Source organism: Sorex fumeus, unplaced genomic scaffold (assembly GCF_029834395.1).
Source record: "Sorex fumeus unplaced genomic scaffold, SorFum_2.1 ptg000043l, whole genome shotgun sequence".
In the NCBI taxonomy this organism is placed as follows: Eukaryota; Metazoa; Chordata; class Mammalia; order Eulipotyphla; family Soricidae; genus Sorex; species Sorex fumeus.
In genome coordinates this window covers 3303338-3328119 of record NW_026606100.1, presented here as the reverse complement: position 1 = coordinate 3328119, position 24782 = coordinate 3303338, and the positions used below count along the sequence as shown (strand labels likewise).

At 50.3% G+C, this 24782-nt stretch overlaps 1 protein-coding gene across 1 annotated transcript in view; it reads right to left on the bottom strand.

The window, feature by feature from the left end:
• Positions 1–24782, bottom strand: part of UPB1 (beta-ureidopropionase 1) — a 35960-nt gene that overhangs the window by 4250 nt on the left and 6928 nt on the right. Inside the window, exons 2-8 of the mRNA XM_056120726.1 lie at positions 24180–24351; positions 21573–21660; positions 13797–13891; positions 9318–9479; positions 6498–6667; positions 1819–1900; positions 495–537 (exon numbers count right to left, since the gene is read on the bottom strand). Of these exons, the coding sequence (XP_055976701.1) occupies positions 495–537; positions 1819–1900; positions 6498–6667; positions 9318–9479; positions 13797–13891; positions 21573–21660; positions 24180–24351 (812 nt within the window). The remainder of the gene's footprint in view (positions 1–494; positions 538–1818; positions 1901–6497; positions 6668–9317; positions 9480–13796; positions 13892–21572; positions 21661–24179; positions 24352–24782) is intronic.

Here is a 24782-nt window from a genome sequence, read left to right as displayed (position 1 = left end):
CCACCTCAACAGTGCCCCAAGCTAGTCTGGCCACCCCTCTGAGGAGAGGTCGGCCATGTTCCTGGCCAAAGGGGGACCAGGGTCCTCCTGTCCCGGCCAGAGGAGGAAAACCAGCCGCGGATTCCAGGCACCCAACACTGGGCAGGCTAATCTCGGGACGGGGTGGTGAACAGGCACAAAGGAGAGGAGGGTGGCGTGCGGGTGGGTGCAGCGTCCCCTCTCTGGGACTCACAAAGCGCCCCGAGTCTTCCTGGCCCACCTTCACGCCCTTCTCTGGGACAGGCGGAGATCAGTACAGCCCAGTTCCGTCCCCATGAGGGAGCCCGAGGGTTGCCAGCCCGCGATTACCAGTCCACAGCCTGTCCAGGGCCAGGTTCCCACAGCAGGCAGTACGGCCGAGGGGGGCCAACCCCAAAGCTAACCCCCAAGGAGAAGGACCCTCGTGTCCCCCCCACCCCCCCGCCCAGTACAGCAGGATGCTTTCGGGAACATACCTTTCTTCCCATCTCCCGAGGTGAACTCATTCGGGAAGTGCTCCTGGGAGAGAAAAACCAGCCTTAGCCCATAGGTGGCAGCACCGCGCCGCTCTACACCCAGGTGAAGTCCAAACATAGTTGGACAGGAACCGCCAACAAGTTCTTATTAAAGGTCCCATTCTGAGTGCCCCAATAAGCAAATGCAGGTGGCCCTCGCCCAATAAGCAAATGCAGGTGGCCCTCGGGGAACTCGGCAAGGAAGGACCCAGACATTGCCCTTGGGGAGTTTATGGCCTGCCGGGTGAATAAAAATCTGGTTCTTGGGCTGTGGAAGGAGAGACAACACCGCAGCCAGGGTCAGAGGGTCAGATGGTGTCACACAGGGTCATGTGCTGCTTTCAAGACCTACCCCAAGGGGCTGGAGCAATAGCACAGCGGGTAGGGCGTTTGCCTTGCACATAGCCAACCCGGGTTTGATTCTCAGCATCCCATATGGTTCCCTGAGCACCACCAGGAGTAATTCCTGAATAACCCCCGTACATCGCCAGGTGTGATCCCCCCAAAAAAGCCCCCCCCAAAATAGACCTTCCCCAAGCTTGTATCACCCATGAGGGAGTTACATGAACCAATGAAAACCCCCGGGGCAGACCATCGCTTAGAACCAACTGATGAGATGCTCTTGTTAGGGTCTGACATCTTGTTAAGAAGAACGAGGAAGGGGCTGGAGTGATAGCACAGTGGGGAGGGCATTTTGCCTTGCACGCGGCTGACCCGGGTTCAATTCCCAGCATCCCATATGGTGCCCCAGGAATGATTCCTGAGTGCAGAGCTGGGAGAGTAACCCCTGTGCATCTCCGGGTGTGGCCCAAAAAGCCAAAAAAAAAAAAGAACGAGGAAGAGGATTACTGCATAATGAAGAGACTGTGTTTGCAGAATTGGTAGGGCATGGGGCCAGCAGAAAGGAGAGGGAGGAGGAGGAGGAGGACGAGGAAGAAAAAAAAGAAGAAGAAACAGGATTCCAGTGGTGATAGTGTGAGAGTCATTCCCAAGGGTTTCTGCTAAAAACCAACCCAGAGAGAGACAGAAGGACCAGGCATGGAGGCTGCAGGCTGATTCCCCCCTTCTAGGGCGCTGGGCTGGTGGCAGGCTTGGAGCAGGAGCAGGGGCAGCGAGAAGAGTGTGAGAGTTCCCAGCAGGCACTCAGCCCCAACCCCCCCCCGCCCCCCCCGCCTCTGCTGTTCCAAGGGCCCAGCTGGACTCGAGGCAGCTAATTTCCTTTGAAGCACCCGGTCCCTCCCGGTGCCCCCCCCCCCAAGGGCTGGAACAGACCCCAGGTGCTTACCTCCCCCACGCGGTTGATGGCGCAGGTGAAGCAGTGATTGGCAATCGCCGCGTTTCTCGCCTCAATGGGCCACAGGGACTCGCTGCGGGAGAGGAAGGAGGGGAAGCAGGCTGTGGTCAGACTTGGTGGATGCTGAGCATGGCCACCGTCCTCCAGGGAGACTTTTTTCCCACAGTGCCTGTGGGCGCTGCAAAGCCTCAGCCTCTCCCAGGCTCACACCGAGGCAGTCTTTTGGGGGGTGGTGCCTGCTGTGGGCAGGAGTAGCCTTACGGGACCAGAGTCTTGCTTGAGACTCAGTTTCCCTCTCTGACAAGGCCCACCTTCAGAGTTTCAGGGTGGGACGGCACATGGAATGTGGGGACTCCAGGCTCTATTTTCACTGCCTCGCCTCTGTCTGATGGGGTGAGCGTCCACCTTCGAGGATGAGCAAAGCCTCACTTGGCGCTAGCAGTTGGTAGTTGGGACCCCATGGCGGGGGGGGGGGGGGGGGAGCTTTGCGTCTGTCATAGTCCGTCATCTGCCTCCTGCTGGGCAGATTTGCAAAGCTGCCTCCTTACAGGGAGATTTCACAGGACACAGAGCACAGAGGCCAGAAAAGGTGGGGGAGTAGATTCAGAGGCAGGAATTACCTGCCTGGGGTTGGCCTACTTCTCTCTCTTCTCTCTCTCTTCTTTCTTTCTTTCTTTCTTTCTTTCTTTCTTTCTTTCTTTCTCTCTTTCTTTCTTTCTCTCTTTTCTTTCTCCTTCCTTCCTTCCTTCCTTCCTTCCTTCCTTCCTTCCTTCCTTCCTTCCTTCCTTCCTTCCTTCCTTCCTTCCTTCGTCCCTCCCTTCCGGTGTTTGGGTCACACCCAGCAATGCTCTGGGGTCACTCCTGCTCTGCACTCAGGAATCGCTCCTGACACTGCTCAGTAGTCCCCGTTTCTTAGGATCATCCCATTATCCTCCACTGAGCCCCAAGAGGTGCTCTGCTTATATTTGTGTTTGTTTTTGAACCACACCTGGTGATGCTCTGAGGTGACTCCTGGCACTGCACTCAGAGGTCACTCCCAACAGAGGTCAGGGGACCAAATGGGGTGCCAGGGATCAAGCCCAGGTTGGACATGTGCAAGGCAAGTGCCCTACCCAGAACCTCTCTGTCCCCCGGAGAGGTTCCCTGACCCCGGGGAGGAGGGCTCATAGGCACAGCCATGCTACGGGCTAGAGCCAGGGGCTGAGGTGCCCTGCTGGTGGATTTGGGGGTCACCTGCGGGCTTAGTAAATCTTTCCTAGTCCCCACGAAGGGGAGGACCTAGGGGTGGACCCCTTTGCAGGACGTGGAGGCCCTGTCCTTCTCCAGCCTACCAGCTAAACTGGGCCGTGAATTCAGGGGGCCTCGTCACTAGTTCTGTCTCCTCTGAGGAACAACATCACCGAGGCTCTGGATTGACAGGCATAATGCCCACTTAGAAACACTAAGGGACTGGGAGCAGAATGTCCCGGAATCTTCCTTCCTGTCAGAATGCACCTGGTTTCAACCAGGGAGTAGGTGGAGGGGGTGGCTGCTTGTCACAAGTCTAACTCTCAGGAGGATTCACGAGTCTGGAAAAAAAAATCACAGGCTTGATTGAGGGGACTCATTTTGCTGCTCCCCTCGCCCCCTCCCCCCCCAACCCCAGCTGCTAAGGCAAGCTGACAAAACTTTTAAGAAAGGATTTTGAGAGGAACACGCCCATTAATGACATTTTCAGGAATTCAATAGACAGTCACAGGGCGAGCGCCATCAAACATTTTTCTTGCAATTCTCTGGGGAGGCTGCATTGCGTAGGCCTCAAGCCCACAGCTGGCAATAAAACTTGGGCTCTCCAAACAAGCCCGGAAAAGGAAGCCAGAGGTTCGTGAGAGCCCGGAGCATTGTGGGAGCCACTGAGACCCCCTGGTGACGTGGGGACCGCTGCCATGCTCCCAGTGCAGCATACACAACTCCACCCCCCCCCCCCCCGAAACTATCACAGTGGGAAGACAGGATGCAGACACACGGGCAGGAATCTCTGGCCGCTCACACGGCACAAACTGTCAGAGGGCCTGGTTCAGGGAGAAGCACATGCAACCCACTGAGTGCTTTCAACTAAGAGTGCAAACTGGGTGATGCCACTGAGACACCCCACAAAGTGTGTGTGTAGTCGGGGGAAGCCCTGAGATGGGTGGATGACAGAGAACAAAGGGGATGGAAGGTTCTGGAAGCTGGGATCCAGTGCTTGTGTGCAGCTAGTAAGAATGTACTCAGCATCTTCCTTCCTTCCTTCCTTCCTTCCTTCCTTCCTTCCTTCCTTCCTTCCTTCCTTTTGGATCACACCCTGCGGTGCTCAGGGCTTACTCAGGGGTCTCACTTAGGGGGAACCATATATAGGATGCTGGGGATTAACCCTGGTTGGCCACGTGCAAGACAAATGCCCTACTGGCTGCACTATCGCTCTGACCCTGTTTCGTTTTGTTTGGTGATCAGACCGGGCTGTGCTCAAGGCTTTCTCCTGGATCTGCACTCAGGGATCACTCCTGGCAGGGCTCAGGGGACTGTATGTGGTGCTGAGGATTGACTCTGGGTTAGCTGCATTCAAGGTAGCATCTTACTAACTCCCATCGTACTAGCACCCACTTACAGCACCTACTGTACTAGCTCTCCAGCTCTCTCCCTACACGCAGCATTATGCTTCAAGTCACTACCAATTACACAAATAATCATCATTGATCTTTTTAAGGCTATACCCAGGAACCCGCCAACCTAAGAAACCGTCTGTCAGTTGTTAATTTTCTATATTCCATGACCACCCTTAGCAAAAAAACAAAACAAAACAAAACAAAAACCCAAAACTGAAAAAACATCTGAAAGGCTTACAATGATATGGCTTAATCTCCTCTGTAAAATCTCTTTTTAGTGACACTCTGCGGAAGAGATGGGTTGAACTATCCATAACCCTGACATTTCTCATGATTATAAGTTTTTCTCTTTTATAAATAACACTGACAGGAATATCTTCATAGGGACAACCTGTTCTCCCCCTACCCCCCTTTAAAAAAAAAAACTTTTAAATTCCTTTCTCAGGCTCAAGTTCTAGGAATATAACGATCTGGTCAAAGGCTGTGAACTTTTTAGGGACTCCTGAAACACGCTGGCTTTCCAAAAGATCAGCAATTCTTTTCTGTCAGCCTTGCCACGCCACCGAAAAGCCGGAGTAGGATGACTGCTAGCCGAGGAAGGAAAATCAATAATTTTTAATAAGCCTAATAGGCTGCTGAGGACATAAGCAGTTGTGTGCATATTACATCAGGGTGCTTCTGTTTGCTTAATTGGGTCTAATAAAAGCCGGAGGAAGTGGGGTCAGGAAGGCGGTTCTTTGAATCTGGGCTGTGGCTTGGCTTGCGCTGACCCAAGAGCCGGAGGGGGAGGGGGACAGCTGCTTCTGGGACCCCTTGAAGGGAGGGGACACTGGCTGAAATGCCTCACCCAGGGAGGCCGGCAGGAGGGAGAGGCAGCTCCTGGGAGAGGCCTGGATGAACTCCATCTGCTGGAGGGGGTGGGGAGGGCGGGATGGGCAACCACACACCTATGTCCCCAAAGGACCTGCCAGAGGGATTTCACTGTCATGTGACCCAGACATGACATCCCCCTTCTTCCCCCCCACCGCCCCGCCCCCGCACTCCTGTTCCAGAGTGTCACTCCTGGATACAGACAAGACCTTCAGGTGTGAGGATGGGCGGCTGAGCTGGCTGGCTGTTTGCTGCTCTTGAGAAAGGGATACGGTGCCCAGAAGGAAAGGGAAAGCCCGGGCTTGCATCACATTTGGGGGAAAGCGGAGGAAAGTTAGGAGGAATTTTTACTACAGACAAGCATGACAGGCTAGCGGCTCACTCCAGCTCAGCCTGCTGGACAGCGGCCACCAAGCCAGATGCAAAGAGTAAAAGTTGTAAAAGTCGTAAAAGTCGGAGCCCTGACTCAGGAATGAGGCTTTGAAGGAAGGAAGCTGGTGGGGAGGTTTTGCGCACAAATTCTCAGAGCTCTGACTCCTGGGAGGATGCAAAACTGGAAACCACCCAGAGATTCGGCCATGGGCGATCCCCCCCAGAGAATGGCACTGGGCCCATGCGGGGCTGCCGGGCTCTCTGCTAACCAACATTTAAGCAAGGTGGGGTCCTGCCCTTGAGTGTGGGGGCTGCCGGGTACCTCACTACCTTGCTCAGAACACTTTGATGGGCTTCTCTAATGCCTAAAGCCATGTGAGGTGTGATTGAAAAAAAAAATACCAGCTTCATTGATTAAGAATAAGTCTCAGGGGCCAGAGAGATAGTACAGTGGACAGGGCATTTGCCTTACATGCGGTTGACCTGGGCTGGTTCCTAGGCATTCCATATAGTCCCCCCTGAGCCCCACCAGGAGTGATCCCTGAGCACTTCTGGGTGTGGCCCAAAAACAAGCAAAAAAAGTGATAGAACTGGGACTTTCCTGAATCCTGGCAGATGGGAGTGGGGGTGGGGAACAGCTCTTCGAGGAGAGGAGGGAGAATGTTTGCCTAGTGACAAGACACCTGACGCAGGACCCAGGTGTGTTAAACACTGGACCTTCTGGTGGAGAGGGTGGCGTGCTGTCGCCTGACTTGCCCCAGTGGCTTGCCCCAGAGCCCTCCCCTGTCCTGCCTGCTGAGTGACCTGAGTGCTCCGATGGTGGCCGAAGGGTTGAAAATGATCTCAGCCCCGTTGATGCTGTACAGGAGCCAGTTGAGGGGATGGTGTCGCCCGTAGCAAATGTTCACTGCGATCCTCCCGAACTGGGTCTGGAACACGGGGTGGCCCAGGGTTCCTTCCATGTAGTAGGTGGACTGAAAAACACAGTCGTGTCCTGAAGTCTCAGAGCTGTCTGACTTCCCCTTCCAGAGACATGGCAGGATCATGAAATACTCTCAGGACTCCAAGGCACACTCTTAGATACGACTCAGAGCCGTCAGTACACTTAAGAACCACAACATAAAGCAAAACTCGACTGAAGCGATAACACAGTGGGTAGGGCGTTTGCCTTGCACGTGGCCGACCCCGGTTCGATTCCCAGCATCCCATATGGTCCCCTGAGCACTGCCGGGGGTAATTCCTGAGTACAGAGGCAGGAGTAACCCCTGTGCATCGCCGGGTGTGACCCAAAAAGGAAAAAGAAACCTAAAAAAGAATTATGAAAGTGTGGTGTGTTTGTATACCTAGTACAATACTAAGCAGCTGGTGGGTTACAGCCCTCCAGCCTACCATAGAACAAGAGGCTTGCTTTGCATGTCCATGAGCTATCTCACTGGGTGTGACCTAAAAAAAAAGCAAAACAAACAAAAAAATAGATGTGCTAATAAGCCAAGCAAAAGACGAAACTGGGAAATCACCATGGCCTAAGCATTTACTCATAATTTCTTTTCCGATATGTCAGGGGGGGAAAAGAAAATCCCCAAGCAACTCCCACTGGTATTTCAAGGATGAACTTTAGTGCAGTTTCAATCATAGGACAAGGAAAGGCTGAGGTTTGGTTGATGGTAACAAGATTTGGTCACTGTCCTCACCACGTCCCAGTATAAGCCATGTCAGAGCTGACGGGACCAGGAGCAAATCCAGAGCAAGCCCAGCCCATCCCAGGGGAGGCGATGCGGATGTCCACTGCACATGGAACCCAGCTGCTGCGGGCCCGCCTGGGACCAGACCCCGTGCCTTTCACTCAGGCTCTTCTCCATGAGGCTCCTCGGGCATCATCCGGGGCTTTGGCTGTCCCTCTTGGGCAGGCTGGTAAGACACAGTTCTACCATCTCAGTCTTTGCACCTACTCTCTGCTCCTGGGACAATTTTTTATGGGAGGCTGGGGAATACCATAGCTGGCTGTTCTTAAGAGCTTACTCCTGGCTCTGTGCTCAGGAATCACTCCTGGCTTGCTCAGGGGACCGTATTGGGTGCCAGAGATCAAACCCGGTCAGCCGTGTGCAAGGCAAATGTCTTACCTGCCGTACTATGGCTCCAGCCCCTCCCGAGACATTTTTAAGGACGGTAGTGAGGGGAGCTAGAGGCCAGGTCGGGGTCCCGCAGACCTCTGCCCCTGAGCATTTCGCCTCCTCTCAAGAATCTGAGAACCCTCAGGGCAGGTGGCGAGCAGGGAGTGTGTACAGTGGGGTGGACTCGGGGACAGACCCTGGGGCACAGAGATAGCCCTGCCCTGCCGGTGGGGAGCTAACGATTAATCCCAGGGTAAACAGGTGAGAGCTTCCCTCTCCGCCCCCACCTCCAGCTGTTACTGAGAAACACTGGCTGCTGCTTTTTTCCCAGGAGACTGAGCGGCTCTGATCTGAAGATCCTTTTCTTGTCCGCTTGGCCAGTGTGAGAATGGCTGGACCTACAGCAAATGGGCAACGAGGTGAAGGCCAGGGACCAGCACCTCCAAAACTACTGTATTTATTATGGGTTGAGTTATTTTTTGCTTTTTGGGCCACACCTGGCAATGCACAGGGGTTACCCTGGCTCATGCACTCAGAATTTACTCCTGGCTGTCCTCCGGGGATCATATGGAATGCTGGGAATTGAATCCGGGTCGGCCGCGTGTGAAGTAAATGTCCTACCCATTGTACTATCACTCCAGCCCCCTGGGCTGAGATTTTTTAAATCTTAGGTATTAGATGGAGTTCGTGTCCTTCTTCTATGGGTCCACTCCATCCAGTTCATCTTCCTATAATTGGCACTAAACCATCAGAAGAGCAACCTTGACATGTCCAGTTGGGGCAGAAAGCGCTATGATGCCCAAATCCTTGTGCCGTAGGTAGCACATGGTGTACCAACAGGCACATTGGGCCAACCAACAGGAAGATCTGGCTGGTCAGATACCACCCCTGAGCTATAGGGAAGGGCCCCATCCCACGGAGAGCTCAGAGCCTGATGTAGTGCAAGAATCAGCTCATGTGTACGCACTCTTGATTTTATTTTCAGCTTGTGTATGACTTACTTTAAAGATGGATTTCAAGAGACTAAGTCAGAATATGCCACACACACACACACACACACACACACACACACACAACACCACAAATCAGGGCCCTGAGCAATAGTACAGTGGGTAGATTGCTTTCCTTGTACACAGCCAACCTACATTCGATCCCTGGCATTCCATATGGTTCCCCGGCACTGCCAGGAGTAACCCTAGAACACTGCCTGGTATGGCCCCAACATCCACCTCCACTCCCCCAAAATAACATCCAGAAAACCTAAAGAGGCAACTCTTCTACTCACCCCCAACCCCCAATCAAAACCAAGCCTCCTTCATGCTAAGGTGCTGGGGCATCACTTGGGAGAACCAGCTGAGGGCTCCCTGCTCTGAGACACAGGGCAAGGTCTGGAGTCCCTTGGGCACTGGGTCTAGTGTCGCACCAGTTGGTTATGGTCGTGGTGCTTCCTCTGCAGAGAGGCTGGAGAGATCGAGGTGGGTAAGCGGGGTGGCTCACTCAAGGGGCAGCTCACCTCGTTGAAATCGCCCACACGGGGGATGTGGTTTTTCCTGGTCTTCCCGAGCACTGCTCCCGAGTTGGAGATCACCACGGCTGTATTCCACAGAACATCCCCGTGCTCGCTGTCTCGTTCCAGAATGGGGGACACCACCACCATGTTATGCTTCTTGGCCAGCTGGAAAAGATGAGGAAAGTAGTGTCCTACCTTTGAATAAACTGCCATGCTCCTTTTTTTTTTCTTTTTGGGTCACACCTGGAGATGCTCAGGGGTTGTTTCTGGCTTTGTATTCAGGAATTAATCCTGGCTGCGCTTGGGGGACCATTTGGGATGCTGGGAATCGAACTCAGGTCAGCCGCGAGCAAGGCAAATGCCCTCCCCGCTGTGCTATCACTCCAGCCCCCCCTTTTATTATTATTATTTTAAAAATTTTTATTAGTGAGACATCATGAGGTACAGTTGTAGACTTACAAATTTTTGTGCTTGGGTTTCAATTATACAATGATCAAATACCCATCCCTCCACCAGTGCCCATTTCCCACCACCACGGATCCCAGTATCCCTCCCACCCCCATCCCCCCCATCCCACCCTGCCTCTGTGGCAGGGCATCCCCTTTTGTTCTCTCTCTCTTGTTGTGGTTTGCAAAAGAGGCAATGGGTGACAATCATGTTCGGTCTATAGTCTACTTTCAGCATGCTTCTCCCATCCTGGGAGGATCCTCCCAACACCTTTATTTGGTGTTCCCTTCTCTATCTGAGCTCCCTTTTCCCCTAGCATGTGTGGTTGGCCTCTAAGCCATGGAGCAAAATTCCTGGTACTAATCTCGGCCATTCTTGCCCCCCCTTTTTTAATTAAAAAATATTTATTTATTTCTTGGGGGGTGTCTGGGGCTACACCCAGATCACGGGTTACTCCTGGCTCTGCACTCAGGGATCACTCTTGGCAAGCTCAGGGGACCACATGGAGTGCCAAGGATCGAACCCAGGTCAGCTGTGTCCAAGGCAAGCACCCTGCCCCCTGTACTATCTCTCCGGTTTCCCCAAATTTATTTTTCAGTTTTTGGTGCTGGGGATTGAATCCAGGATCTTAAACATACATGATCACACTGAGGTACATTTAAGGCTCTGCTATACCAGATTTTATTACTCTGGATTTGGGTGCCATGCCCAGCAGTGCTCAGGGGCTACATTCCTGGTTCTGCATTCTGATGGTGAACCCTGATGGTACTCAAGACTATCCATGGTCCCAGGGCCTGAGCTGTAATCAGTTTATGCAAAGCAAGCAACAAGCACACCTTACCCCGCCCCCCCCCCCCCCACTCTCTCTCTGCGGCTCCTGTCATAGTTTTTTTTAATTGACGAATTCAACAATCTCAATAAATACTTCAGCTACTCTTTTGGGCAGGCTAAATGCCAGTGCCGTGCTGATGTCCAAACTTAGCTATGTAAGAATAATCATCATGCTTGTAGATGGTTGTTGCAAATGTAAAACCGTGCAGCTGCTATGTATGGCAGTGTGGTGATTTATAAAAGACTGAAACGCAACTTGGTAGGATCGACTAGTCCCACTTCAGGGTCCGTGTGCTGGAACGGAAAAAGGGGCTCGAGAAGAGATATCTGCACACCCACATTCATAGCAGTGCTATTTGCCCCAGAAGACAATGCAACCCCCCAAACCATGACGGGAAGCACGGAGAAAGGGAATTACGCCTATCCATCCAGTGGAATATTATCCAGCCTTAAGAAGAAGGAAATCCAATGGGCTGGATATGGTCCTGGACAGGGAGGACCCTCAAAGGACACTAGGTTCACAAGCCAGTCATGAAAGGACAAATATTGTGAGTTGACTTAGGAGAGGGTATCTTAAATAGTCAGATTCACAGAAACAGAAAGTGGAACTTGGGTTTCCAGTAGCTGGGGCCAGAGCAGGGTTGGCAAATGCGTAGGGAGTTTCAGTTTGACTCGACGAAAACGCTCTGGGGATCCGTTTCACAGCAGTGTGGATGCACTTAACGCTGTATACTTTCAGAGTTTTGTTACATGCTTCTCTTACCCACCTCGACACTGACACCACCACCAACACCACCTCCTTCTCACCTGTATCCCCTTACACTCCCCTTTAAAGCTCTTCAAGACCAAATTCCTTGCGTCTCACAAGGACCTGATGACCAAAAGGATGAACAATCCTAGCCGGTTAGTTGTCCTCGGCTCTGACTAGCCCATCAGTACTTCTGACCCTCATGACAAAATAAAGAAAAGCCCCAGTGAGGTGGCTGGCAGCACTCTAAACACTGTGAGGGGGGAGGGGCTCCCAGAGTTCCTCCTGATGCAGACAGGGGCCTCCTGCCACCAGTGTTTATTGCTTTAATTTTTATGTATGATGATCAGGAGTTATTCCTGGCTCTGCACTCAGTACTTCGGGTTGATATGGGATGCTGGAGATCAAACCGGGGTTGGCTGTGTGCAAGGCAAGAACCCTTCCTGATGTACCATCTGGCCCCTGCCATGAGTTTTATTCTTACCCTGTGATTTCTCTTCTGGCCCTTTCTTGGGTATGTCATTGCAATCACCTCCTAACCAGCTCCCTTCCTCTCGGTTTTCCATTGCACAGAATAAATAATCCAGTGGATGAGGAATTTACTCCCCTATAACCTGAGAGCACAAATGCTTAGAATCATGGTTCAGGATGGACATAATCACCATGATTACAGTTTTTCCCAGGGAAACCCTCAATAGAGGCCAGACTGACAGTCCAGTAAGTAGGGTGCTTGTTTTACACAGAGTGAAACCAAATTCAATCCCTAGCACCCAATTTGGTTTCCTGAGTCCCACCAGGAATGATCCCTAAGCACAGAGCGAAGAGTAATCTCTGAGTACTGCCGGTTGTGGCCCCAAAGCAAAAACAAAACAAAAGCAAAAACAAAAAAAAAAAAGAAAACCCCTAAATAGCCGTTGAGTCTAAAATAGAACATGGCAGGGAGGGGCAGGGGGTGGGTGGGCGTCGGGAGAGACAGTGCAGCAGGAAAGGCACTTGCCTTGCATGCAGCCGACTCCCGGCATCCGGTATGATCCTCCAGTCCTGCCAGGAGTGATTCCTGAGAGCAGAGGCGGGAGTAAGCCCTGAGCACCACAAGGCTGTGACACAACCCCCTCCCTCCAAAAAAAAAAAAAAGACATTAAAAATAAAATAAATAGGGACTAGAGAGATAGCACAGTGGGTAGGGCGTTTGCCTTGCATGCGGCCGACCCAGGTTCGATTCCCAGCATCCCATATGGTCCCCTGAGCACTGCCAGGAGTAACTCCTGTGTGCAGAACCAGGAGTTACTGTGTATCGCCAGGTGTGACCCAAAAAAGCAATAAATAAATAAATAAATGAAATATGGAGAAAGGAAAGGAATTTCTTTTGTGAGAGATGTAAGGAATGCTACCATTTGTAATCCTGTTGAATATTATGGGCTTTATTTATTCATTCATTCATCTTAGAATGAATGAAGTTTGTTAGAAGTCAAAGAGAAGGAAATCTCCCCAGCCTGGGGATGTGTGTGTGGGGGACTTAGTATAGAACTAAGTACAAGTCTTGTTTTTAAGAATTGTTGTTGTTGTTTTTTAATCTTGGGCACCCATGATTTACAATGCTGTGAATGGTAGGGTTTCTCGAGTACAATGTTCCAGACCATACCCTCCCTCCCCCGGAGGGTCTGCTCCCCTCCACCACTGTCCCAAAGTCCCCCACCCATGTGGGTCTTACTGATGTCTTATTAAGCTGGAGCTCACGTGGCCTGATGCTCATTCTACGTACAAACCCCATTTTCGAGTGTTGCCATTCAGTGGTTTTTCAGTGCTTCACTGAGTTGTGCAACCATCACCACAATCTAATTTTAGAACATTTTCAACACCCCAAATGGAACCCCGTACCTGTTAGTAACCAGGCCGTCTCCCTCCACTACTCCTACCCCTCCAGCCCCTGGCAACAGCTAATCTGTTTTCTGTCTTGGTGCATTCACATTCTAGACATTTCATGTAAATGGGGTCATGCAAAATGTATTATGACGTCTTAATAGAGAAGAATGGAAGCCAATTCCTTCATGGGAGAGAGTGATCTTGCCAAGAAGAATCATTCAAGCAAACAGTAAGTGGAGTTGGCGGGCCTCTGGACCACGATGGGGCCTCCTGCCTGCTTCCTGGGAGGGATGGATGCTCCGACTGGAGACTCTTGATTGAAGTCAAGCCCAGGGTCCCCCCACCTCTCCTGAGCCATCGCCCACCTTGCCTGAAAAAGCCATGGAAGGCCTTTCTGGCTCTGAAAACTCTGGTTTTCAGTGCAAGTCCACTAAAAAGAGGGAGCAAATAGTCTTATCTATTCTTATCTGGCAAAACAAGCATCAAACGAGTGCATTTTTCCATGATGAAGGGCCATGCTGGACAGCTGCGGTCGCACACTGTGACCTGTCCATGTTTAGTTGCTGCTGCCAGAGGAGCAGTAAATGACCTACCTTCTGGCAGAATCTGGTGGTGGGCCCATCCTCTGCTGACTCGGCAAATTCTGTCCAAGGCAGCTTCTCTCTTGTACAGAAAGCAAAGGGCATGGCTGGGAAGAGGAGAAAGATCAGGATCATTTCCAGCACTCAAAGAAGGGAGGAAGGGAGGGAGGGAAAGAGAGAGAGAGAGAGAGAGAGAGAGAGAGAGAAGAAAAGTGTCTGCTATAGAGGCAGGCAGGGGATGGGGGCTGGGGGTGATGGGAGGGAACCTGGGGTCACTGGTGCTAGGAAATGTACACTGGTGGAGGAATGGGTGTTGGAATATTGTATGACTGAAGTCTAATCATGAACAGCTTTGTAAGGGTCTATCTCACAGTGATTCAATTAAAAAAAAGTAAAAAAAAATAGAAAAAGCCTAATATGGGGGCTCTTTTGCCTTGCGATAGAGTCTTTGCTCAGATCCTGGTCCTAGGTGTCCTTGACTGGCTTCCACATTGTGTCTGACCAGGGATGCTAGGCAGACCTTATGCTTTTAAGTTTCATGGTAAAATGAGGGACTGGACCAGTGTCTTTCCTATACTCTATTTGGTGGTGGTGAAGTGGGGGCGGGGGGGGGGGAGATGCTCTGCTAGTGGTACACAGGGCTCACTCCTGGCTCTTTGCCCAGGAATTGTCACATATAGTCCCCTGGTGGTGTGAAGGGAACTATATGTGATGCCAGGGATCGAACTGGGATCAGCCATGTGCAAGACAAGAGTCGCAATCCCTGTATCCACTCTCTGCTCCCATTCCTATAAAAACTGTAACATCAGGGACTTGAACAAATATTCACACACCCTGTTCAAAGCAGCATTATTTAGAATAGCAGAGAGATGGCAGTAACCCAAATGTTGATGGGCGGATAAGTGGATAAACTAATGTGATTTAGACATACGATGCAATATTAACCAACCCTTGAACGAAGGTAAATTCTGATACATGCTGTAGCACAGGTGAGCCTTAAGGTCATTATACTAAGTGAAATAATACAGTCACAAAAGGACAGATGCTGTCTGATCCCATTTCCCAAAGGACCTAGAAAAGGCAACTTCCTGAAGACAGAAAGAGGAAGGGTAGTTACTGAGAGGCGGGTTAATGTGAATTTTTTATTTAATGGGTATAGAGTTTCAATTTGGAAAGGGAAAATGAAAGTGCTGGGACCAGGAAGGTAGCAGACAGGGCCAGAATGCAAGTGTGTGATGCCTGGTCAGGGCAATATCGACCAAGGGAAGGGAAAAAGGAATTTTTTAAATGATTAAAATGGCAACTTCTATATTATGTGCAATTTATTTCTTTTTTAGTTTTGGCTTTTGGGCTAGACTTGGCAGTGCTCAGGGCTTCTTCCTGGCTCTACATTCAGGCTCAGGGGACACTATGGGGTGCAGTGAGCACCTTGTTTATGGGTGCTAGTTTGCTGGTCTCCAGGAGATCTGCTTTGCCCCCTTTGGCCACTTCCGACTGGACTGTTGTTTGTCTTTTTTTTTCCCCTCTCTTGAATTGCAGTATTGGAATCCTTTCTTAGACCTCCCTGCTTAAATCTCCCCTGCTCTAAAATATGCAAGGATGTACAGGACAGAGGGCAATTAATTACTGACGTATTATAAAAGTCAGCAGAGAAATAAACTAGGCCTACAGTGAACCACATAGACAAGGTCAAAAAAAGAGATGAATCAAAATACCAAAAAAAAATGCTGTGAAGTATATTTTATGATAAATAAAACCAAAACATAATGGTTTTACCTACTGTTCATAGAAACAGACAGGGGTAAATGAAAAAAATGAAGAATCCAAGTCCATTTCTTTCAGAGCCAGGATCCTGAGAGAAGTTTCCGGAAGCTCCTCTTGGCCCATCAGTCAGCTGGGAACTGACTATGGAAGGGGAAGCTTTACTTATGCTGTGGGATGTGACTGGTGGTGCTTTAGCTGGTTGAGACACGGGGTGTGTGGCCTGTTTGGGGGCAGCTTGTTCCCAATTCCCGGACAAAGCAGGGGTGAGACTCTTTCAGAGAAGGACGAAACCCAGATACCCCACTGCTTCCAGTTTGGGGGAGTCAGGCCCTAAGACAGCCCCAGCATGAAGAGACCACTGATAGCACCATCCCCCCAGCAGCTGTCCAGGGCGGTGGCCAGAGGCGGCTGAGAGCAGGAGCCCTGCCAGCAGTAGCCCTGAGGGACTCTGGCTGAAGACTCCCCAGATTCTCCTTCAGTGAAGAGTGATGAGCTATTTTAGGGATGTCAACAACAACCAAAAAACCAAAAAACTGTTGATAACAAAAATGTCCCCTAATGACCATTCATTCTCGGCTTTCAGAGCATTAGGAGACTCAAATGCCCCCAGAGGATAAAAAACTTCCCTTTCAGATTTCATTTCAGGTTGCTAAGCTCTCCAAATTTCTCCATTTCCATTTTAATGACTTCTTTTCCTGTTTACACAACCGCTCTGATGTTCAAAAGAAGGATGTGGAAAGGTCCAGGGAGGATGGCTGTAAAGTCCCAGCATCAGTTTTTAAGTGAGTGGGGAAGGGGGTTCCCACATTCAAGAGCCCACAGGAGTCTAGACTCGGGACTCACACTCAGGCCAGTCTGGAAGGGAAGGTTCAGGGTAGTTGTGGGTGGGAATGTGTGTGTGTGTGTGGGCGGGGGGGGACAACACTATAATTCAGGAGCTAAATTATGACCTGATGTGGTGGGGCAGAGAATTTCCCTCTCTGCAGGAAGGGCCTTGTGCCTTCCCAAAGGAGAACTATCTGTGTTGGGCCCGGAAGGATGGTTTTCCAGATCCAACAAAAGGTCAGAACAGGCTAACCATCTACTACAATTTTTACTTCAATGTCTGTCATGAACTATTTGAGTGTTTTCCAGAATGGGTGATACTGCACCCCGTGGGGGACAAGAACAATAGGATCAGTAGAAGCTTCAGGTGCAACTGAGGGACACTTTATTCACCACAAAGAAGGTAGATTTCTAGGGGGGAAGTGCTAAGTATTTATTTTTTCTTCTGGAAAACGTTGCAGTAGCCCAAACAGGCCTGGAACCTTCTGCTGAGGCCACGAAAGATAACAGAGGAATGGGGGAAATGAATAAATGCAATGTCCTGTGACAGTCTGTTGTGTGTGAGAGATAGGGATGGGAACCATGTGGACAGGTTTTGGAAGTGTTATGATGAGTGAAAGCAGCTGGACACAGAAAAACAAGTACCATCTATACAAATGAGTAAAATGAGTCAGAAGGAGAGAGATGAATATAGAATGACTGCACTCATTTATGAGATGTAAGGAAAAAAATATTTAGTATGTGTCCTAGGCCAAGGAAAACAGGCCAAGGGGGGCTGGTCAGTGGTTGGAAGTTTGACACAAGAGTATCTGAGGTGGGGATGAAGGTGAAGAAGGGCAGTTAGGATAAAGAAGGGACCAGTACGACAATAACAGTTGGAAATGATCATTTTGTACAGGAATTAAGTGTTGAAAGTAGGTAAAGATATACCTGATAACATTTCAGCATCTGTATTGCAAACCATTAATGCCCAAAAGAGGGGGGAGAGAGAGAGAGAGAGAGAGAATAAGAGTGAAAGAGGGAAAGTGAGTGAGAGAGAGAGAGAAAGAGAAACACACACACACACACACACACACACACACACACACATGCACGCACACGCACACACACACAGAGAAGAAAAGTGCCTGCCATAGAGGCAGGCAGCGGGAAACTGGGGCATTGGTTGTGAGAAATGTACACTGATGAAAGGATGGGTGTTGGAATATGATATGACTGAAACTCAATCATGATCAACTTTATAACTGTGTATCTCACTGTGATTCAGTAGAAAGAATGGCAGGAAGAAAGAAAGAAAGAAAGAAAGAAAGAAAGAAAGAAAGAAAGAAAAGAAAAACAAGCATCATACATGATCCCTCTTTCGTGTGGAACTAGAATAGGTGAATTCAGGGAGAGATTGCAGAGCAGAAGTTATCAGGGGCGAGAGAGAAGGGTCAGTTGTAACTGACTACAGAGTTTCCAATGGGAATGAAGAAACAGTTTTGGGTGTTGATAGATGATTAGAAAACTCTAAATGTACTTAAATATTGCTGAATTGGAAACTTAGCAATGGTTAAAGTGATAACTATTGCATTATGCATATTTTACCACAATTAAATGATTTTATTCATTTATTTTGGGACTCCCAAGCAGTATCAGGGGTACTGGAGCCACTCCTGGCCATCTTTGACTCAGTACTACTGGAACCAAGTGTTGATGGGAGTTGAATCCAGGGCCTCTGCATGCCAGGGGCTCAACCTTTTGAGCTGAGCCATCTCCCTGGTTTCTCAATGAAAAATTTTAGTGTAAAAATGTAGGAGGGGATTAGAATGGGGAGAACAAACAAAACCCAATCACCAGTCTCTTGGGCCTCAAGGTACAGTAGAAGAGGCAGATGCATCTCAGTGTCACCCAAAAAGTCCACGCATAAGAAGGAATGGAACATGAGATGAATTTCTGGGCCCGGCAGAGTGGACACATCTTTGCTCTTACATGAAACCCCACAGTTTGATGGTAAACACTTTTCTGCAAAGGTGTAAAACACAAGGCTGGAGCACTGTGAGCAGGGCGAGAAAACCAGAGTGTTGAAGTTTTGGTGAGCGGATGGATGCATAGATCTCTAAGAGGAACCCAAAGTGGAGGTGAGGAAGCACCCCTCTCTCAACCACAGACCCCCGAGAGCTCAGGTGCCAGCGACAGCACATTGCTGTGGAGTTGGGGAAGCAGGTGGGGGTGGGGGAGGGAACAAATGAGAAAGGCAGGTTGAAAGCCTGTTGAAGAAGCAGTTAGAAGCACACAATCTCCGTCCTTGTAAGAGGCCTGGATGTAGCCCTCCAGCTCCAACAGTTCAGAGGCTCTTTCTCCAGAGACAATTAAACAAAGGGTTCCGGCCTCGGGGAGACCAGGACAGATGAAGGTCAGCAGAGTGTCAGAAACAGAGGAATTATCTAAGCATCAGCATGCTGGACCCCTGTCCACTTTCTCTTCTTGGCAGGAGATGAATCTCCTCTGGGGAATCAGACCAGTCTGAAAAGAGTAACCCAAAGCCACCACCAAGGGGATTGCCCAATAAATAGCTACAGCAGGTCACTTATCACCGAGTTCAGGGAGGAGCCCCTCCCACGAAGCCAGAGCTTACAGTCAGCTTTTCGGTCCCCTCGATTCTTAATATAACCAATCAGGGGGAGGGGTGGGAGTAGGGGTGGTGGAGATAAAATTAGAACTACAGGGACATGCAGGGATCAAAAAAAATACTACTCGATGTTCTCAGAGATAGAGAAGATCTGGAAGTTACAAGATTAAGAGTAGGATACGATAAAGCAGTAGTTTTCACACCAAGAGAATTCTTCTAAATTCAAAATAGTACAAACTAAAATTGATTATGGGCTGAAAGATAGTACAGTGGGAACTTGCCTTATATGTGAGTGACCTAGGTTCAATTCCCCTGAACACCACCAGGAGGGATTCCTGAGTGCAGAACCAGGAGTAAGCCCTGAGCATCACTACTTACTCCTGTCTAAACTACAAATGGGTATAGTTTCCCGCAACCGAAGAAAAACTGATTAACTGGTTGAATGATGAAGTAAAATCTGAAAATTGAAAAAAAAATGGAAGTAGGAAAATTGATGATCTGGCTCAGGACTCCAGAATTTGAATGGTAGGTATGTCAGGAAGGAAGGAGAGAAAAAAGGGAAGAATCACTAAGGAATAATATAAAGGGTCTGGGAATATGGTTCAATGGTAGAGCACTTGCCTTGCATATGTGAGGTCTTGGGTTTGAACCCAATACCACGAGGAGAAAATGAGTAAGAAATAATACAAGAAAACGGATTTAATCTAAAGAACCCAAATTTCTAGACTGAATGTATCCACTGAATGCCCAGGAACAGTGCATTAAAATAGATACACAGAATTGTGTATTTGACATTTATGAAATGCCAAAGTTTTAGGGAAAAAAAAAGATTCTACAACTTTCAAGAGAAAAACAGACAGGTCATGTTTGGGTAATAGATCAAAGTATCTTTATACTAGTCAGTGGTGCCAGAAGACAGTGGAACGATTCAAGCTTCAGAAGCAAAATTGTTTTTAGAGAATTCTATACCCAACCGAAGTATCAAACAAGTTCTAGGCAGAACCTAGTTTTAGTTAGGCAAGGTCTCAAAGCTGATGTCCTTGGTGTTCTTTCTTAGGGAACTCATCAACCAAACTGAGGTAGTAAAGCTAAAGAGAAGATGTGGGATGAAAGAACACAAGAACAATGCCCCATGGAGAGCATCCCAGGGTAAAAGCTAGAGGCAGCAAAAGGGTCAGATTCGGACCTGAGCAGTCAGAAGGCTCTGACACGTTCCTTTTGTGGAGCGACAACCAACAGACTACTTCCTGGACTGCAACCTCGTTAAGGGGAATCTAAGAAACTGGCAGATTTGTGATAATCATATAAAAAACAAAACAAGCTCCAGGTTTATTATTCAGAAAAACAAATAATTAAAAACACCCAACCCCAACTCTTAAGGTTTACAAAATGGTTTGGCAGAAAGAGAATGGCTGGGAAATGGACGAGGAAGGGTATCTGTGTATCGGGGAGGGAGAAGGGAAAGGATGAGTCCTGTCTTCCTCCTTAGTAGATGATGCAAAATGGAAAAACCAGGAATCAGTGTGTAAAGAAAGGTCAATTTCCAAAGAACCATTTAGGAATAGAACATAGATCCTATAGGCTCATTAGTTTTTTGAGTTGTGTTTTTTTTTTGAGGGTAGGAGAGGTTGAGCCACACCTGGTGGTGTAGAAGGGCTACTCTTGGCTCTGTGCTCTGGGATCACTCCTGGTAGTACCCAGGGAAAATTGCAGTGCTGGGGATGAAGCGGAGGTCTACCATATGCAGTTTAAGTGCCTCAACCCTTTAACAATCTTTCTGGTCTCCTGTAGACTCAGTTTAGTACTCTTGTAAACTCCAAATCATGAGCACATATAATTTTGATAAAAATAGAAATGATACTGGGTCCAGAGAGATAGATTGGGTACTTGCCTTATATGCGGCCTACCCAGGTTCAATGTGGTACATTAAAATATATAACAAGAATGTAACTTTAACAAGAATGTAATTTTAGCTAGTGAGGCAGGCTGAAACGTCTAGCTTGAGCGGGTTTCTTGGAGGCCAGCAGTCTCACTGAGATGAGACCACAGAGGTGGAAAGACCGAGCAGTGCCAGAATGCATGCCAGGAAGATGTCTCAGAGTGGAGGGCAGAAGCCACAGAGAGCTCAGGGTGCTGTCGAGCAATGAAGCGTAAGAAGTGGGAGGAAGGAAAGAATTGTCTCAGCATGATGTGGGAGGGAGAAGTGAGAGGAACAGGCAGCTGATTTGGGCCTACAGGAAAAGGAGGGAGGGTGAGGTTCCTGGGTTTCTGATGGTGTTGACAAAGAGCCTCTCTGTGAATACAGAAAGGAAGGAGATTTCCAAAGAAAACTGGGTGGCACACCCAGCAATGCTCAGGGGTCACTCCTATCTCTGCACCCAGGAATTACTCCTGGTAACGCTCACAGAACCAAATGGGATGCCGGACACTGAGCATGGATGGGCCGTGCGCTAGGCAAACGCCCTCCGCGCTGCACTATCACTCCGGCCCCGGGCAGGAAGGTTGTAGACATCACTGCAGCAGGCGTTCCTGGTGGTCATGCACTTGAAGCTGAAGGGCGCAGAGAAAGCAGCCCTAAAGAGACTTACTCCATGCCTCCTGGAAGCAGATGATGTTGACACCACACATTGCAGCCACCTCAACCATGGCCTCGATACGTTTGTGAAGGGCAGCAACCTGGTAATTGAAAAAGCAAGGGTGGAGACCACAGTGAGAACTCACTTGGACACATGAGGAATGCCAGTCCCCACCCCACCAGCTGCAAGAGGACCAATATGGAGAGAGTGCTGGTTCTTTTTCTTTCATGTGTTTGGGTCACACTCAGCGATGCTCAGGGGTTCCTCCTGGCTCTGAGCTCAGAAATTCCTCCTAGCAGTGCTCAGGGGACCATACGGGATGTTGGGGATGGAAGCATGGTTAGCCGCATGCAAAGCAAGCACCCTCCCCGCTGTACATCCCCTCCCGCCCTGAAGGAGGGGAAGTTCTGGCACTTTCTGTTCTTTCTTTATTTTGGGAGGGACACACCCAGCAGTATTCGAGGGCCACACCTAGCCGTGCTCTGGGACCATGCATGGTGCTACGGAGTGAGCAGAGGGGTGGCTGCAGGCACGTGCTGGCCAAGTGCCTCCACCTTTGTGTCAGTCTCCCTGGCTCTGCGACTTTGCATTCGCATAAGGCCTGAAATATGACACAAAGGGTGGGGGGGCCCCCTGCATCCCCTCCCCTGTGCTGCCTCACAGACCCCGCGCTCTCCCCTGGAGAAGGGGGAGAATGCTCGGCGCCTGCACATGGACTATGTGAGGCAGGAATTACACAGACTCGGGCTGCCCACTGCCCCTTTGCCCTGGGACACTGTCCACTTCCTGCTGTCTTGCTCTTCGGGCTCTGAGAGAAACTGGTCCTGTCAGTGCTAGTTTTTGGAGGGGCTGAGATCACTGGGTGATGCTTTGTCCCTTCCCCAATGGGGTCTTTGTAGGATTGTGCTCCCCACCCCACCCCCTAGGTACGTTGAGGTATGTTGTCCATGTCACGTATGGCCCACAGACAGGCCATGCTCCAGGCCGGTGCGGAGGGACCTCAGTGCACCTCAGCCTCCCCGCACGCCCTTCCGTTCCTCCACCGTCATCACTCTGTCACTCCGTGACCCCGTGAAGTGCTCAGCGGCAGGAGCCAACTGTCCTCATGCAAAGAGAGACTGGAGGCACGAGGCTGAAAACCTGGAGCACAAACTCTTTTTACTTGGGGGGTTGGGAGTTTGAGCCACACTTGGAGGTACTTAGGGTTGACTCCCGGCTCTGTGCTTGGGGGTTTCTCCTGGCAGTGCTCAGATGACCATATGCGGTACCCAAGATCAAACCTGGGTCACTCATGTCCAAAGCAAGAGCTTTACCCCTTGCACTACCTCTCCGGCTCCAAAGAGGGGGGTCCGGGCACACACTCTTATGCTGCTGTGTCCTCAGGGCTCTGCAGATGATGGGCGCAATCTGGGCCAAGGTGTGTTTCTAGGTACCAGGGGTCGAGAAGCACAGCCCTGGCCTTGATGACCCGACAAAATGAGCTGGGGAAAGGGAAGGTTCACAGACAGCTTATTCAGAGACAAAAAGGTACTAAGAAATCTTTCTTTTTTTTTTTTGTGGGGCAGGGTGGGGGGTGGGGACACCCACCTCAGGAGACCATGAGGTTCCTAGGGACTGACCCTGGGCCCCTTGCCTACAAAGCATGAGCTCATTCCATTAAGTGGTTTCTCCAGTCCCCAGGACTCTTTTGCTTCCACAAAAGCCCAGAAGGGACTTTGGGTCTGAAAGCCAACCACACTTCCTTGACCACAGGGGTCTCAGGGCTCCTTTAAAAAAAAAAATCAGGGTCTGGAGTGATAGCACAGCGGGTAGGGCGTTTGCTTTGCACTTGGCTGACTTGGGTTCGACTCCCAGCATCCCATATGGTCTCAGGAGTAGTTCCTGAGTGCAGAGCCAGGAGTAACCATTGAGCATCGCGGGTATGCCCCCAAAAGCAAAACAAAACAAAACAAAAACCTCCGTCTCACGAGAATCCCAAGGAAACCTCTGCAGAGGAAGCCCTGCAGGTCTGAGCAGCTGGAGGAACACGCAAAGGAGGGTATCAGCAGAGCGCCTGTGTGTGTGTGTGGGGGGGGGGGGGGACGGGAATGCCTGTCTTAGGGAGACACATGAGACCATCACAGTCAGAGAGGTCAGGGCAGGAGTTGGGCCCATCAGATTTCCACTGCCCCGCAGACACCATCGGCTGACAACCACGGGCAACTTGCCTTGCCTCTCTGCCCCGTGAACCAAGGGACGCAGGGATGAGGTGAGGGCTGGTTCCTGCCCGGTGCGGGCTGGCACGTGGACATCTGGCAAGAGACTGAGAGGCAGAGGTCCGTGGAGAGAGTGAGCCAGCCAGAATGGCACCCTCCCAACTGATAACTGGAACAAGGGATCGATGGCCGGGGAGGAGGAGAAGGTGCAAAGAACCAGGGGAAGTGAGAGGAAGGCAGAGAAAGACAGAGAGAAAGAGCCAGGCTAGAGGGGCAGGGATGTCTGGACACAGGCATCTACAGAGCTGCTGGCGCCCCCTGTGGACCTGGTGAACGGCCAGCCAAGCTCTGCGGATGGACGCGTCCAAAATGCAGAGTGGCTGCGGCCTGTTTATGTTATCTGCTGTCAAAAGAGACTGCACACCTGCTTTGCCACCGGGGCATCGGCGGGAAGGGGGATTTTGTTCTGGATGAGTCCCACGCGCACAGTTCGAGGGCGCCTCAGTTGCTCTTCTGCGGCCTCAAACGCGTATCCCTGCAGCTCAAAGCTTCCTTCCAAGGCGGCTTCGACAGCCCCGCTGGGCAGCTCCAGCTTCCTAAACAGGCAGGGAAGAGGGGAGATATGAACTTCAATCCCCGGGGTCACTCATGGGGCCAGAAAAGATGGGATGAAGAGACAAGAAGGCACAGGGAATGGGGGGTATGCACCGGTTGGAGACCCTGGGCTCGATCCTTGCACCCAAACCAAGCAAACAGAAGCAGGTGATCAAAGGCTGGGGCTCGGGGTGGAGAGGGCTCAGCCAAGAATGGCTACACCCCTAGTCACCTGAAGTCCCCAGGGCTGGAAGCTCAGCTGAGAGGGGGCATGGGGAGAGTGACCCATGGAGAGACTTAGAGTTGCAGGGTAGGGATAACAAGCCCTAGCCTCAGCCCAGAAGCAAGAAACAAATTCCTGCAACTGTGGCCAAGAGTCAGAGGATTCCCGCTCAGGCTGGAGGTGGGGCAGGCTCGGATAAGAGACGTGGTT